This window comes from Monomorium pharaonis, chromosome 5, assembly GCF_013373865.1.
Source record: "Monomorium pharaonis isolate MP-MQ-018 chromosome 5, ASM1337386v2, whole genome shotgun sequence".
Lineage (NCBI taxonomy): Eukaryota > Metazoa > Arthropoda > Insecta > Hymenoptera > Formicidae > Monomorium > Monomorium pharaonis.
In genome coordinates this window covers 4,990,312-5,008,306 of record NC_050471.1, presented here as the reverse complement: position 1 = coordinate 5,008,306, position 17,995 = coordinate 4,990,312, and the positions used below count along the sequence as shown (strand labels likewise).

General features: G+C 37.1%; 1 protein-coding gene across 1 annotated transcript; it reads left to right on the top strand.

Moving 5' to 3' along the window:
- Positions 1-17,995, top strand: LOC105838115 (isovaleryl-CoA dehydrogenase, mitochondrial). The gene is made up of 8 exons (XM_012683413.3): positions 1-518; positions 1,759-1,848; positions 1,955-2,176; positions 6,942-7,269; positions 16,339-16,432; positions 16,583-16,673; positions 16,762-16,930; positions 17,485-17,995. The coding sequence occupies exons 1-8, from the start codon at positions 390-392 to the stop codon at positions 17,616-17,618; spliced, it is 1,257 nt and encodes a 418-aa protein (XP_012538867.1). The 5' UTR covers positions 1-389; the 3' UTR covers positions 17,619-17,995.

The following is a 17,995-nucleotide window of genomic DNA, read 5'->3' as shown; positions in this document are numbered from 1 at the left end:
GCTACATCAGCCGAGTGATAAAAAATAATGGCACTTATCGCGAGCGTACATAATGATACATATGTATTAGTTGGTTGTCTCATATCCCCACCCAGCTCGAATGTCATAATAATAAGTGTACGTTGTCAGCACTTTTTCGTAGTTCACTCAAGATTGAGCTCTTATTCGGTCCATGACGAATTTATCTCGTTTTTTCTATTATCTGTCGAAATTATTTAATAATATGCTAAAAATACGTGAACAATTGCCGCACTTTCCATAAAAATTTTCATATATTGTATATATAAAATTCTCGCACGTGCTTTCCCTTTTACCAACGCACAGAAGATAAATCCAGATAAATTGCTATTGTTTGAAAATATCGGCGATATCAATCAACGAGAAGCAGAATGTTCTTAGCGCGTTGGTCTGCCGTTTCACGTTTCGCGAATCATGCCGGTAAGATTGGTGCGTGCCAGATATCGAGCTATTGTAAAATTGACGAGAGTATCTTTGGACTGAGCGACGAACAGCGAGAGGTTAGTAACCAGTAACGCAACTTCGTTCGATCACACGTCATCACATGTCAATAGAGACACTATAATCAGAAACTGGCCATAACGCAAAGATCTTTCTCAGTTTTTCTTTTTTATCTTTCTTTTGATTTTTTCTTTATCTTGTTCTTTCACACGAAATTGCCAAGGAATAATGAATCAATCGAAAGTGATTTGTCGTGGTCAGTCTCTGATTATAGTGTCTCTATTCAACATCAATTGATGCTCTTTTGTCAACAGCGGATTCCCAACTGCATCAGAATTAGAGATTAAAGATCGCTGATTAAAAATGGCTTTATGTAATTTTTATTGTATATCTACACAGCTTTACTTAATTATTTTACTTTAATATTAAAAATAACTTATATATCTGATTAACTGGAATTTAACCAGATCAATTAGAATTTGATAGGACAATTTTAATTTTGATTTTAATTTTAATCCAATTTTTGTTCCGATTGCTTGAATTCTAATCTCCAATTTCGCAAATTTCTGTCTTTAATAATTAAACTGATATGTGTTTTAGAGGTAGGGCCCGGCGGGCACAGACTTTTGCATAACGGATAATACATAACACATAAGAGAATCAGTCAATCGTCTATTTCTTTCCCCAGCATAGAAATCAAGACCTCTGGTTAATTCTCTTATGCGTTATGCATTATGCGTTATGTAAAAGTCTGTGCCCGGGCTCGTACGGTGGGATCCGAAGTTATACCGTAAAGTGCGTCCGCAATCGTGACGACGCACGATGTGGAGGCTCGACAAAACAAATTTACACAACGCATACATATATGCCACGGAATAACAAGTTTATCAGAATTAAGAGATAAGCAAGTTGATTGGCTTGATGTAAAATTAATTTTCTTTACAAAATGTCAAAAACAGAAACTTATCAGATTTAATTAACATGACTATTAAAATTTAGATAGATAATAGATATTACTTATATTATAATTATCCCCAATGTTAATAATATAAAAATTTATTTAGGATCGATGGATTCAATAACATCTTGTCAGTATTTAAGTATTATAACAACTGTTTTTTTTTTTAATTAAAATGATATAAAATATATTTAATTTTTAATGTTTGTTTATGTTATGTTTGGTCATTTTTGTGTCTTTTTCTTATAAAAACGTTGAAAATTATTTAAATTATTATTTATATATTATATTAATGATAATAAATTATCATATTTAAAAAATGTCGTTCTTTTATTATTCAGCTTCGCTCGCTTGTTTTCAATTTTGCGCAAAAGGAACTAGCGCCTAAGGCCGCCGAAATCGACAAGAAAAATAATTTCGATGGACTAAGGGTAAGTGCTTTTTTCATGCACATCGACAAACAATTTCAGTATGCGAAAAGAAATTCTAATTTTTTTCGTAACATTTTGATTCTAAAAAATTCTTAAAAAATGACAGATATTTTGGAGGGAGTTGGGTAAACTGGGCCTGTTGGGTCCAACGGTGAAGTCAGAATACGGTGGCACAGGTGGCACATATCTCGATCATATAATTATCATGGAGGAAATAAGTAGAGCATCAGCTGCCATCGGGCTCAGCTATGGTGCACATTCGAATCTTTGCGTCAATCAAATTCATCGAAACGGCACGGAGGAACAAAAGCGCAAATATTTGCCCAAGGTATAATGCGTCTCCAATATTATATCTCTAGAAAATCTTTAAAAAAGGATAAAACAAATATTTTATCGAATAAATTTTATAATATATAAGTTTCATGTAAATAATAATTTATTTGTAAAAGTATTTAAATTACATATGTACAATTATATACAACGTACGTAAAAGCTGTTTACGACAATTCTCTTTACATACAAGTTTAACTTTATATATTTCTAGATCTCTTTTCCTATCTAAAAAAAGGCATGTAAAGTCGATTGCTCGCATTTCTCGAAGTTTATTATTGTCGCTTTTCCGCGATGCCGATTGGTTCTCTCGTTGCGCATACTTCGTGTTGCAAGAGTAGCTGTCATTGCAATTTTGACAGCTGTCAAATTTGTTAAATATTATTTATACATTTATTGTTGTAATTTATTTTTAAAAAGTAAAAAATAAAAAGTTAAGTAGCGCGCGCAAAGCGAGGAGGGAGCACGGAGTGAGCGAGTGAGTGAGAGAGAAGTGAGCGAGGAGGGAGCGAGGAAGGAGCGAGTGAGTGAGCGAGGAGGGAGCGAGGAGGGAGCGAGGAGTGAGCCGGGAGTAAGCCAGGAGTGAGCGAGGAGTGAGCCGGGAGTGAGCGAGGAGTGAGCCGGGAGTGAGCGAGTGACTGAGCGAGGAGTGAGCGAGGAGTGAGCGAGAAGTGAGAGAGAAGTGAGCGAGGAGGGAGCGAGGAGGGAGCGAGAAAGGAGCGAGGAGTGAGCCGGGAGTGAGCGAGGAGTGAGCAAGAAGTGAGCGAGTAAATGAGCGAGGAGTGAGCGAGTGACTGAGCGAGAAGGGAGCGAGGAGTGAGCGAGTGAGTGAGCGAGGAGTGAGCGAGGAGTGAGCCGGGAGTGAGCGAGGAGTGAGCCGGGAGTGAGCGAGGAGTGAGCCGGGAGTGAGCCAGGAATAAGCCGGGAGTGAGCCAGGAGTGAGTCGGGAGTAAGCCAGGAGTGAGCCAGGAGTGAGCGAGGAGTGAGCCGGGAGTGAGCCAGGATTGAGCGAGGAGTAAGCCAGGAGTGAGCCAAGAGTGAGCGAGGAGTGAGCCAGGAGTGAGCGAGGAGTGAGCCGGGAGTGAGCGAGGAGTGAGCCAGGAGTAAGCCAGGAGTAAGCCAGGAGTGAGCGAGGAATGAGCCGGGAGTGAGCGAGGAGTGAGCCGGGAGTGAGCGAGGAGTGAGCGAGTAGATGAGGGAGGAGTGAGCGAGTGACTGAGCGAGGAGTGAGCGAGTGACTGAGCGAGGAGTGAGCTAAGAGTGAGCGAGGAGTGAGCGAGGAGTGAGCCGGGAGTGAGCCAGGAGTAAACCAGGAGTGAGCCGGGAGTGAGCCAGGAGTGAGCCGGGAGTGAGCCGGGAGTGAGTCAGGAGTAAGCCAGGAGTGAGCCAGGAGTAAGCCAGGAGTGAGCCAGGAGTGAGCGAAAAGTGAGCCGGGAGTGAGCCAGGAGTAAGCCGGGAGTGAGCCAGGAGTGAGTCGGGAGTAAGCCAGGAGTGAGCCAGAAGTGAGCGAGGAGTGAGCCGGGAGTGAGCGAGGAGTGAGCCGGGAGTGAGCCAGGAGTAAGCCAGGAGTGAGCCGGGAGTGAGCCAAGAGTGAGTCAGGAGTAAGCCAGGAGTGAGCCAGGAGTGAGCGAGGAGTGAGCCGGGAGTGAGCGAGGAGTGAGCCGGGAGTGAGCGAGGAGTGAGCGAGTAGATGAGCGAGGAGTGAGCGAGTGACTGAGCGAGGAGTGAGCTAAGAGTGAGCGAGGAGTGAGCGAGGAGTGAGCCGGGAGTAAGCCAGGAGTAAGCCAGGAGTGAGCCGGGAGTGAGCCAGGAGTGAGCCGGGAGTGAGTCAGGAGTAAGCCAGGAGTGAGCCAGGAGTAAGCCAGGAGTGAGCCAGGAGTGAGCGAGGAGTGAGCCGGGAGTGAGCGAGGAGTGAGCCGGGAGTGAGCGAGTGACTGAGCGAGGAGTGAGCGAGGAGTGAGCGAGAAGTGAGAGAGGAGTGAGCGAGGAGGGAGCGAGGAGGGAGCAAGGAAGGAGCGAGGAGTGAGCCGGGAGTGAGCGAGGAGTGAGCAAGAAGTGAGCGAGTAGATGAGCGAGGAGTGAGCGAGTGACTGAGCGAGAAGGGAGCGAGGAGTGAGCGAGTGAGTGAGCGAGGAGTGAGCGAGGAGTGAGCCGGGAGTGAGCCAGGAGTGAGCCAGGAGTGAGCGAAGAGTGAGCCGGGAGTGAGCCAGGAGTGAGTCAAGAGTAAGCCAGGAGTGAGCCGGGAGTGAGCGAGGAGTGAGCCGGGAGTGAGCGAGGAGTGAACGAGTAGATGAGCGAGGAGTGAGCGAGTGATTGAGCGAGGAGTGAGCGAGGAGTGAGCCGGGAGTGAGCCAGGAGTAAGCCAGGAGTGAGCCGATAGTGAGCCGGGAGTGAGCCAGGAGTAAGCCAGGAGTGAGCCGATAGTGAGCCGGGAGTGAGCCGGGAGTGAGCCAAGAGTGAGTCAGGAGTAAGCCAGGAGTGAGCCAGGAGTGAGCGAGGAGTGAGCCGGGAGTGAGCGAGGAGTGAGCCGGGAGTGAGCCAGGAGTGAGTCAGGAGTAAGCCAGGAGTGAGCCAGGAGTGAGCGAGGAGTGAGCCGGGAGTGAGCGAGGAGTGAGCCGGGAGTGAGCGAGGAGTGAACGAGTAGATGAGCGAGGAGTGAGCGAGTGATTGAGCGAGGAGTGAGCTAAGAGTGAGCGAGGAGTGAGCGAGGAGTGAGCCGGGAGTGAGCCAGGAGTAAGCCAGGAGTGAGCCGGGAGTGAGCCAGGAGTGAGTCAGGAGTAAGCCAGGAGTGAGCCAGGAGTGAGCGAGGAGTAGGTCGGGAGCGAGCGAGGAGTGAGTCGGGAGCGAGCGAGGAGTGAGCCGGGAGTGAGCCAGGAGTGAGTCAGGAGTAAGCCAGGAGTGAGCGAGGAGTGAGCCGGGAGTGAGCGAGGAGTGAACGAGGAGTGAGCCGGGAGTGAGCCAGGAGTGAGTCAGGAGTAAGCCAGGAGTGAGCCAGGAGTGAGCCAGGAGTGAGCGAAGAGTGAGCCGGGAGTGAGCGAGGAGTGAGCCGGGAGTGAGCCGGGAGTGAGCGAGTAGATGAGCGAGGAGTGAGCTGGGAGTGAGCGAGGAGTGAGCCGGGAGTAAGCTAGGAGTGAGCCGGGAGTGAGCTGAGAGTGAGCGAGGAGTGAGCGAGGAGTGAGCGAGGAGTGAGCGAGGAGTGAGCCAGGAGTGAGCCAGGAGTGAGCGAAGAGTGAGCCGGGAGTGAGCGAGGAGTGAGCCGGGAGTGAGCGAGGAGTGAGCCGGGAGTGAGCCGGGAGTGAGCGAGTAGATGAGCGAGGAGTGAGCGAGTGACTGAGCGAGGAGTGAGCGAGTGACTGAGGGAGGAGTGAGCTAAGAGTGAGCGAGGAATGAGCGAGGAGTGAGCCGGGAGTGAGCCAGGAGTAAGCCAGGAGTGAGCCGGGAGTGAGCCAGGAGTGAGTCAGGAGTAAGCCAGGAGTGAGCCAGGAGTGAGCGAGGAGTGAGTCGGAAGTGAGCGAGGAGTGAGCCGGGAGTGAGCCAGGAGTGAGTCAGAAGTAAGCCAGGAGTTAGCCAGGAGTGAGCGAAGAGTGAGTCGGGAGTGAGCGAGGAGTGTGCCGGGAGTGAGCCAGGAGTAAGCCAGGAGTGAGCCGGGAGTGTGCCAGGAGTGAGCCGGGAGTAAGCCAGGAGTGAGCCAGGAGTGAGCGAGGAGTGAGTCAGGAGTGAGCGAGGAGTGAGCCGGGAGTGAGCGAGGAGTGAGCCGGGAGTGAGCCGGGAGTGAGCCAGGAGTGAGCGAGTGAGTGAGCGAGTGAGTGAGCGAGGAGTGAGCAAGGAGTGAGCGAGGAATGAGCGAGGTGTGAGCGAGTGATTGAGCGAGGAGTGAGCGAGGAGGGAGCGAGGAGGGAACGAGGAGGGAGCGAGGAGGGAGCGAGGAGGAAGCGAGTGAGTGAGCGAGGAGTGAGCGAGGAGTGAGCGAGGAGTGAGCGAGTGATTGAGCGAGGAGTGAGCGAGTGAGTGAGTGAAAAAGGGCGGGAGGGAGGGAGCAAACGAGCGAGCGTAACTAGATAAATATGTAGCTAGGTAGCTAGGTAGCTAGGTAGCAGTAAGTATGCAAGTAGGTATGTATGTTGGTCTGTATGTATGTAGGTAAGTATGTAGGTATGTATGTATGTATGTATGTATGTATGTATGTATGTATGTATGTATGTATAATTAAACTTTACATTTTTTTATTCAAAATTGCAGAAGACGTTTGATTAATGTAAACAAAAGACAGAGAAAATCAAATTGCAATTATTATTATTTTTAAAGTAAAATGTCAAATAGCGCGCGCGCAGCGCGCGTCTGTAATGTTCTAGTATTGAAAAAAAGTACATATACAGATACAGTTTTGAGTAAATAAATATTTTGTTGAATAAATTTTAATTGTAAAAATAAATTATATTAATTATTAATAATTCTATAACCATAAAAGAAAGCTTTTAAAAGTAATTTATCTCAACATACGCGTATATAACGTTACTAGAGAATTTTATATGAATTTATAAAAAATACACGTAATATTTTAATGAATGAATATTTTGCTGAATTTAGAATAAATCATAATTATAAATTGAATATTTATAACGATATAAATTATAACAGAAAGCGCTTTTACGAGAATCAAGAAGTGTCTTTAATATTTCTATCGAGTAAACTCACGTAACAAATTATTAATAACGTAAATAAATTATTGATGTTGTATGAGAAACTCTATAACTGAGATATAGCTGTGCAGCGGTGAACACATCGGCGCGCTTGCAATGTCAGAGCCAGGCTCCGGGTCCGACGTCGTCTCCATGAAGCTACGGGCCGAGAAAAAGGATGATCACTACGTACTGAACGGCAATAAGTTCTGGATCACCAACGGTCCGGACGCGGACGTGATGGTCGTCTATGCGAGGACAGATCCGAGCGCGGACAGGCCGCAGCATGGTATCACCGCCTTCGTCGTCGAGCGTGGTACAGAAGGCTTCAGCTCGGCACAGAAATTGGATAAGCTGGGAATGCGTGGCTCCAACACGGGTGAATTAATTTTCGAGGACTGCAAAGTGCCGGGTGAGTTTGGTCCTCAAACGAGAAACGCGAAAAAAAACGTGGGGAAATTTTTCCGTTAAGATACTCTAAGAAATTTCTAAAAAAAATTATTTTAAATCTATTAAAATTAAAATTGATCATCTTTTGTCTTTTTAATCCTATCTAAAAAAGGAGATGTTAAATCAAATCGAATTTATTGTTGTCGCTTTTCCGAGATGCTGATTGGCTGTCTCGCTATAAAGTTGTTAAGTGCGTTGTGACTGTCTTCACTTCGTGTCATTTCCAGCTGTCAAACTACTTCGTGTCATTTTCAGCTGTCAAACTGTCACTTTTGATAGCTGATTGAAATAATTACAAGAAATCAGGGAAAAAGAAAAAAGAGCCAAATAAAAAATATACGAGAGGAAGAGAAAGAGAGAGAGAGAGAAAGAGAGAAAGGGGGGGGGAGAAGTAAGAATCCTTTCTAAAAAAGGGCATGGCATCAATACTCGCATCTCTCGAAGTATTGTTGTCGCTTTTCCGCGATGCCGATTAAACGTGTGTCAATAGTTTTTAAAAAAGTTATGGTATTGTAATTAATAAAAACATTTTTTTTTAAATTATTTTGCCCGGAAAACTTGAATTTTGAAAGCTGGACGTGAAGTGCTAATTGAATATCGATAGATTTATTTATTTTAACGCAGTTTTCATATAGTTCCGGACGCGTACAATATGTTTCTATTAAGTTCCGGTGATATAATTAATTAGAACATTTTTTAAACAATTATTATGCTTGAAAAACTTGAATTTTTGAGGCTACACGACAAGTGCTAATCGAATATCGACAGATCTATGTATTTTAACGTAATTCTCATATAGTTCGGGACGCGTACAATATGTTTCTATTAAGTTCCGGTGATATAATTAATTAGAACATTTTTTAAACAATTATTATGCTTGAAAAACTTGAATTTTTGAGGCTTCACGACAAGTGCTAATCGAATATCGACAGATCTATTTATTTTAACGTAATTCTCATATAGGTCGGGACGCGTACAATATGTTTCTATAAAGTTCCGGTGATATAATTAATTAGAACATTTTTTAAACAATTATTTTGCTTGAAAAACTTGAATTTTTAAGGCTACACGACAAGTGCTAATCGAATATCGACAGATCCATTTATTTTAACGTAATTCTCATATAGTTCGGGACGCGTACAATATGTTTCTATAAAGTTCCGGTGATATAATTAATTAGAACATTTTTTAAACAATTATTATGCTTGAAAAACTTGAATTTCTAAGGCTACACGACAAGTGCTAATCGAATATCGACAGATCTAATTATTTTAACGTAATTCTCATATAGTTCGGGACGCGTACAATATGTTTCTATAAAGTTCCGGTGATATAATTAATTAGAACATTTTTTAAACAATTATTATGCTTGAAAAACTTGAATTTCTAAGGCTACACGACAAGTGCTAATCGAATATCGACAGATCTAATTATTTTAACGTAATTCTCATATAGTTCGGGACGCGTACAATATGTTTCTATAAAGTTTAGGTGATATAATTAATTAAAACATTTTTTAAACAATTATTTTGCTTGAAAAACTTGAATTTCTAAGGCTACACGACAAGTGCTAATCGAATATCGACAGATCTAATTATTTTAACGTAATTCTCATATAGTTCGGGACGCGTACAATATGTTTGTATAAAATTCAGGTGATATAATTAATTAGAACATTTTTTAAACAATTATTTTGCCCGAAAAACTTGAATTTCTAAGGCTACACGACAAGTGCTAATCGAATATCGACAGATCTATGTATTTTAACGTAATTCTCATATACTTCGGGACGCGTACAATATGTTTCTATAAAGTTCCGGTGATATAATTAATTAGAACATTTTTTAAACAATTATTTTGCTTGAAAAACTTGAATTTTTAAGGCTACACGACAAGTGCTAATCGAATATCGACAGATCTTATTATTTTAACGTAATTCTCATATAGTTTGGGACGCGTACAATATGTTTCTGTAAAGTTCCGGTGATATAATTAATTAGAACATTTTTTAAACAATTATTTTGCTTGAAAAACTTGAATTTCTAAGACTACACGACAAGTGCTAATCGAATATCGACAGATCTAATTATTTTAACGTAATTCTCATATAGTTTGGGACGCGTACAATATGTTTCTATTAAGTTCCGGTGATATAATTAATTAGAACATTTTTTAAACAATTATTATGCTTGAAAAACTTGAATTTCTAAGGCTACACGACAAGTGCTAATCGAATATCGACAGATCTAATTATTTTAACGTAATTCTCATATAGTTCGGGACGCGTACAATATGTTTCTATAAAGTTTAGGTGATATAATTAATTAAAACATTTTTTAAACAATTATTTTGCTTGAAAAACTTGAATTTCTAAGGCTACACGACAAGTGCTAATCGAATATCGACAGATCTAATTATTTTAACGTAATTCTCATATAGTTCGGGACGCGTACAATATGTTTGTATAAAATTCAGGTGATATAATTAATTAGAACATTTTTTTAAACAATTATTTTGCCCGAAAAACTTGAATTTCTAAGGCTACACGACAAGTGCTAATCGAATATCGACAGATCTATGTATTTTAACGTAATTCTCATATACTTCGGGACGCGTACAATATGTTTCTATAAAGTTCCGGTGATATAATTAATTAGAACATTTTTTAAACAATTATTTTGCTTGAAAAACTTGAATTTTTAAGGCTACACGACAAGTGCTAATCGAATATCGACAGATCTTATTATTTTAACGTAATTCTCATATAGTTTGGGACGCGTACAATATGTTTCTGTAAAGTTCCGGTGATATAATTAATTAGAACATTTTTTAAACAATTATTTTGCTTGAAAAACTTGAATTTCTAAGACTACACGACAAGTGCTAATCGAATATCGACAGATCTAATTATTTTAACGTAATTCTCATATAGTTCGGGACGCGTACAATATGTTTCTATTAAGTTCCGGTGATATAATTAATTAGAACATTTTTTAAACAATTATTATGCTTGAAAAACTTGAATTTCTAAGGCTACACGACAAGTGCTAATCGAATATCGACAGATCTAATTATTTTAACGTAATTCTCATATAGTTCGGGACGCGTACAATATGTTTCTATAAAGTTTAGGTGATATAATTAATTAAAACATTTTTTAAACAATTATTTTGCTTGAAAAACTTGAATTTCTAAGGCTACACGACAAGTGCTAATCGAATATCAACAGATCTAAGTATTTTAACGTAATTCTCATATAGTTCGGGACGCGTACAATATGTTTGTATAAAATTCAGGTGATATAATTAATTAGAACATTTTTTAAACAATTATTTTGCCCGAAAAACTTGAATTTCTAAGGCTACACGACAAGTGCTAATCGAATATCGACAGATCTATGTATTTTAACGTAATTCTCATATACTTCGGGACGCGTACAATATGTTTCTATAAAGTTCCGGTGATATAATTAATTAGAACATTTTTTAAACAATTATTTTGCTTGAAAAACTTGAATTTTTAAGGCTACACGACAAGTGCTAATCGAATATCGACAGATCTTATTATTTTAACGTAATTCTCATATAGTTTGGGACGCGTACAATATGTTTCTGTAAAGTTCCGGTGATATAATTAATTAGAACATTTTTTAAACAATTATTTTGCTTGAAAAACTTGAATTTCTAAGACTACACGACAAGTGCTAATCGAATATCGACAGATCTAATTATTTTAACGTAATTCTCATATAGTTCGGGACGCGTACAATATGTTTCTATTAAGTTCCGGTGATATAATTAATTAGAACATTTTTTAAACAATTATTATGCTTGAAAAACTTGAATTTCTAAGGCTACACGACAAGTGCTAATCGAATATCGACAGATCTAATTATTTTAACGTAATTCTCATATAATTCGGGACGCGTACAATATGTTTCTGTAAAGTTCCGGTGATATAATTAATTAGAACATTTTTTAAACAATTATTTTGCTTGAAAAACTTGAATTTTTATCACCGGCTACACGACAAGTGCTAATTGAATATCGACAGATCTAATTATTTTAACGTAATTCTCATATAGTTCGGGACACGTATAATATGTTTCTATAAAGTTCAGGTGATATAATTAATTAGAACATTTTTTAAACAATTATTTTGCCCGAAAAACTTGAATTTCTAAGGCTACACGTCAAGTGCTATTTGAATATCGACAGATCCATTTATTTTAACGTAATTCTCATATAGTTCGGGACGCGTACAATATGTTTCTATAAAGTTCAGGTGATATAATTAATTAAAACATTTTTTAAACAATTATTTTGCCCGAAAAACTTGAATTTCTAAGGCTACACGTCAAGTGCTATTTGAATATCGACAGATCTATTTATTTGAACGTAATTCTCATATAGTTCGGGACGCGTACAATATGTTTCTGTAAAGTTCCGGTGATATAATTAATTAGAACATTTTTTAAACAATTATTATGCTTGAAAAACTTGAATTTTTAAGACTACACGACAAGTGCTAATCGAATATCGACAGATCTTATTATTTTAACGTAATTCTCATATAGTTCGGGACGCGTACAATATGTTTCTGTAAAGTTCCGGTGATATAATTAATTAGAACATTTTTTAAACAATTATTTTGCCCAAAAAACTTGAATTTTTGAGGCTACACGACAAGTGCTAATCGAATATCGACAGATCTATGTATTTTAACGTAATTCTCATATAGTTCGGGACGCGTACAATATGTTTCTGTAAAGTTTAGGTGATATAATTAATTAAAACATTTTTTAAACAATTATTTTGCTTGAAAAACTTGAATTTCTAAGGCTACACGACAAGTGCTAATCGAATATCGACAGATCTAATTATTTTAACGTAATTCTCATATAGTTCGGGACGCGTACAATATGTTTGTATAAAATTCAGGTGATATAATTAATTAGAACATTTTTTAAACAATTATTATGCTTGAAAAACTTGAATTTCTAAGGCTACACGACAAGTGCTAATCGAATATCGACAGATCTAATTATTTTAACGTAATTCTCATATAGTTCGGGACGCGTACAATATGTTTCTATAAAGTTTAGGTGATATAATTAATTAAAACATTTTTTAAACAATTATTTTGCTTGAAAAACTTGAATTTCTAAGGCTACACGACAAGTGCTAATCGAATATCAACAGATCTAATTATTTTAACGTAATTCTCATATAGTTCGGGACGCGTACAATATGTTTGTATAAAATTCAGGTGATATAATTAATTAGAACATTTTTTAAACAATTATTTTGCCCGAAAAACTTGAATTTCTAAGGCTACACGACAAGTGCTAATCGAATATCGACAGATCTATGTATTTTAACGTAATTCTCATATACTTCGGGACGCGTACAATATGTTTCTATAAAGTTCCGGTGATATAATTAATTAGAACATTTTTTAAACAATTATTTTGCTTGAAAAACTTGAATTTTTAAGGCTACACGACAAGTGCTAATCGAATATCGACAGATCTTATTATTTTAACGTAATTCTCATATAGTTTGGGACGCGTACAATATGTTTCTGTAAAGTTCCGGTGATATAATTAATTAGAACATTTTTTAAACAATTATTTTGCTTGAAAAACTTGAATTTCTAAGACTACACGACAAGTGCTAATCGAATATCGACAGATCTAATTATTTTAACGTAATTCTCATATAGTTCGGGACGCGTACAATATGTTTCTATTAAGTTCCGGTGATATAATTAATTAGAACATTTTTTAAACAATTATTATGCTTGAAAAACTTGAATTTCTAAGGCTACACGACAAGTGCTAATCGAATATCGACAGATCTAATTATTTTAACGTAATTCTCATATAGTTCGGGACGCGTACAATATGTTTCTATTAAGTTCCGGTGATATAATTAATTAGAACATTTTTTAAACAATTATTTTGCTTGAAAAACTTGAATTTTTAAGGCTACACGACAAGTGCTAATCGAATATCGACAGATCTTATTATTTTAACGTAATTCTCATATAGTTCGGGACGCGTACAATATGTTTCTATAAAGTTCCGGTGATATAATTAATTAGAACATTTTTTAAACAATTATTTTGCCCGAAAAACTTGAATTTCTAAGGCTACACGTCAAGTGCTATTTGAATATCGACAGATCCATTTATTTTAACGTAATTCTCATATAGTTCGGGACGCGTACAATATGTTTCTATAAAGTTCAGGTGATATAATTAATTAAAACATTTTTTAAACAATTATTTTGCCCGAAAAACTTGAATTTCTAAGGCTACACGACAAGTGCTAATCGAATATCGACAGATCTATTTATTTTAACGTAATTCTCATATAGTTCGGGACGCTTACAATATGTTTCTATACAGTTCAGGTGATATAATTAATTAAAACATTTTTTAAACAATTATTTTGCCCAAAAAACTTGAATTTTTGAGGCTACACGACAAGTGCTAATCGAATATCGACAGATCTATGTATTTTAACGTAATTCTCATATAGTTCGGGACGCGTACAATATGTTTCTGTAAAGTTTAGGTGATTTAATTAATTAAAACATTTTTTAAACAATTATTTTGCTTGAAAAACTTGAATTTCTAAGGCTACACGACAAGTGCTAATCGAATATCGACAGATCTAATTATTTTAACGTAATTCTCATATACTTCGGGACGCGTACAATATGTTTCTATAAAGTTCCGGTGATATAATTAATTAGAACATTTTTTAAACAATTATTATGCTTGAAAAACTTGAATTTCTAAGGCTACACGACAAGTGCTAATCGAATATCGACAGATCTAATTATTTTAACGTAATTCTCATATAGTTCGGGACGCGTACAATATGTTTCTATTAAGTTCCGGTGATATAATTAATTAGAACATTTTTTAAACAATTATTTTGCTTGAAAAACTTGAATTTTTAAGGCTACACGACAAGTGCTAATCGAATATCGACAGATCTTATTATTTTAACGTAATTCTCATATAGTTCGGGACGCGTACAATATGTTTCTATAAAGTTCAGGTGATATAATTAATTAGAACATTTTTTAAACAATTATTTTGCCCGAAAAACTTGAATTTCTAAGGCTACACGTCAAGTGCTATTTGAATATCGACAGATCCATTTATTTTAACGTAATTCTCATATAGTTCGGGACGCGTACAATATGTTTCTATAAAGTTCAGGTGATATAATTAATTAAAACATTTTTTAAACAATTATTTTGCCCGAAAAACTTGAATTTCTAAGGCTACACGACAAGTGCTAATCGAATATCGACAGATCTATTTATTTTAACGTAATTCTCATATAGTTCGGGACGCTTACAATATGTTTCTATACAGTTCAGGTGATATAATTAATTAAAACATTTTTTAAACAATTATTTTGCCCAAAAAACTTGAATTTTTGAGGCTACACGACAAGTGCTAATCGAATATCGACAGATCTATGTATTTTAACGTAATTCTCATATAGTTCGGGACGCGTACAATATGTTTCTATAAAGTTTAGGTGATATAATTAATTAAAACATTTTTTAAACAATTATTTTGCTTGAAAAATCTGAATTTCTAAGACTACACGACAAGTGCTAATCGAATATCGACAGATCTAATTATTTTAACGTAATTCTCATATAGTTCGGGACGCGTACAATATGTTTCTATAAAGTTCCGGTAATATAATTAATTAAAACATTTTTTAAACAATTATTTCACCCGAAGAACTTGAATTTTGAGAGCTAGACGTGAGATGCTGTTCAAATATCGACAGTTCTATTTATTTTAACGCAATTCTCATATAGTTCCGGACGCGTACAATAAGTTTCTAAAGAGTTCCGGTAATATAATTAATTAAAACATTTTTTAAACAATTATTTCACCCGAAGAACTTGAATTTTGAGAGCTAGACGTGAAATGCTAATCGAATATCGACAGTTTTATTTATTTTAACGCAGTTCTCATATAGTTTCAGACGCGTACAATAATTTTCTAAAGAGTTTTGGTAATATAATTAATTAAAACATCTTTTAAACAATTATTTTGCCCGAAAAACTTGAATTTTGAGGGCTAGACGTGAAATGCAAATCGAATATCAACAGTTCTATTTATTTTAACGCAGTTTTCATATAGTTCTGGACGCGTACAATAGTTTTTGGAAAGTTACGGTGTTATAATTAATAAAAACATTTTTTAAACAATTATTTTGCCCGGAAAACTTGAATTTTTAAAGCTGGACTTGAAATGCTAATCAAATATCGACTGATCTATTTATTTTAACGTAATTCTCACATAGTTCCGGACGCGTACAATAATTTGCTATAGAATTCAGGTGATATAATTAATTAAAACATTTTTTAAACAATTATATTTTCCGGAAAACTTGAATTTTGAGGGTTGACGGGAAATGCTAATCGAATATCGAGAATTCTATTTATTTTAACACAGTTTTCCTATAGTTCCGGACGCGTACAATAATTTTCTAAAGAGTTTGCCAGAAAGTGAATGTTTTGAAAATTGATTGAAAATTAACAGGTAACATTACATATAATATATTATAATTTTTAATTTATTTAAAGGGGATTAAGTATGGAGATAAAGTATGTAAGAGTGATATTAAGAAACATGAAAATATAATATAATCACTAATTTGTGTTTAGTGAGTGAGAGAGGGGTGGAGGGAGGAGAGTGGGAGAGCGTGAGAGATAAAGAAGAGGATTAAATAAGAAAGTAAAGTGTAAGAGTAATATTGAACAATATGAAAATAATATAATTAATATCATTAATATTATAATTAATAATTTAGAGAGTGGGAGAAAGAGCGTGAGATAGAGAAGGGCATTAAATATGATAAAGTGTGTGAGAGTAATATTACAGAAGAAAAAAAAGTGCAATGTTCAATATAAAAATGCTAAGTGGCGCGCGCGAAGCGCGCGCAATGTTGTGGTCTAGTCTAAGAAATTTTAAATATTTGTTACAGCCGCGAATGTTTTGGGAGAAGTTAATAAAGGTATTTATGTACTCTTCAGTGGACTAGATTTAGAACGGTTGATACTATCCGGTGGACCTTTGGGGTAAGTTCTTGGAAGTACTAATAGAAAGTTTGACTTAATGATCAGTTTTATTTCTATCTTGTACTTGTATTTTGCATGTTTAATAGAAGGAGGGTTTTATAGAGATCAATTCTACATATTTGATTATGTGCGATTTGAACTGAATTCTAGAATTTTGCAAGCTTGTTGCGACGTCGCCTTCGAATATGCCCATTCGAGACAGCAATTCGGCGAGTATCTTGCGCAATTCCAGTTGATTCAGGTGAAAAGAAGAATTAAATGCTCTATCTGTTAAAAAATTTTGCAATCACCGATTGATATCGATTAACTCTACTTCGACCATATTTCAGGGGAAAATAGCGGACATGTACACGGCTCTGAGCTCGAGCAGGAGCTACCTGTACTCCGTCGCGAGGTCCTGCGATGCCGGCCACATAAATCGCAAGGATTGCGCCGCGGTACTTCTCTATTCTGCCGAGAACGCAATGAAAGCAGCGTTGGACGCTGTACAGATACTCGGTAAATAATTTATTAGAAGAAAATGAATAAAGGAAGGTCATACAATATTGGCATATCACTTTGTTTTTTGATAGTATCTTAAACGTTAAAAATAAAACTTTGAAGATATAAATATAGACAGTTTTATCGTATCTTTAGGTACATATAGCAGTTTTTATAATTTTCATATTTTATATTTTATAATAATTAATGTTTTTGTAACATGTAGCGCGACTATATAAAAGTTAAATTAGATTAGATTCGTTTTTCATAGATTTTATATAGAAAAAAAGCCATAAATAAATGTACATAAATTATGATTTTATTTCTTTGTCTAAACAGATCATGCTTTTACCAGTATCGGTACAGTGCAATGTTTAATTTCTGAAAAATAAGAAAGTGCCGTTTTAGATAATCTACGTCAGTATTGACAATTTTCCTCTAATAAATTATTTATAAATTATTTATTAGAAGAGTGAATCTAGAATATAAAATTGAAGGAGATAAATTTTTGAGTATTTAATGTGACACATTTAATGGAGCGAACAGTCACGCTTCTTTCAACCTTTCGACAGGTGGTAACGGGTATATCAACGATTATGTGACGGGGAGACTGTTTCGAGATGCAAAGCTCTACGAAATCGGTGCGGGCACCAATGAGATACGACGTATAGTCATCAGCCGAGCGATCACCGAGGAATATTTATGAGACGACAAGATCCTCGCTTCGATTTCATCTCTACGCCGTGACAAATGCGTAACGTAGCATTAAATTTATGGATTTAATTGAATTGGTAAAATTGAATGAAGAAGATAATTTTATTTTATCTTTACGTAAATTGAACCGTTATCGCATTTCGATAGTCGATGATGAATTATTTGCGCGATTATTTATGACATATGTCATACCATATGTTAACGCTCAACGAAGGTACTCGGGCGTCTCTCTGAAATAGACGTTCCTATTTTTATCCATCTGTTAATTTTATATTACTTTTTATATTGTTTGAAATTTGCATTGTTGTACTTGGTAAGACCAGGTAAAATTTATTGGTTCTATACATTAAATATCTTTTATACGTGAAA

Bases quoted from the DNA above. Each gene is read 5' to 3' on its own strand.
- LOC105838115 (XM_012683413.3), top strand. From the start codon at position 390: ATGTTCTTAGCGCGTTGGTCTGCCGTTTCACGTTTCGCGAATCATGCC. The intron at 7,270-16,338 runs GTGAGTTTGGTC...TATTTGTTACAG, and splicing joins CGAGGACTGCAAAGTGCCGG to CCGCGAATGTTTTGGGAGAA. The intron at 16,433-16,582 runs GTAAGTTCTTGG...ACTGAATTCTAG, and splicing joins CTATCCGGTGGACCTTTGGG to AATTTTGCAAGCTTGTTGCG.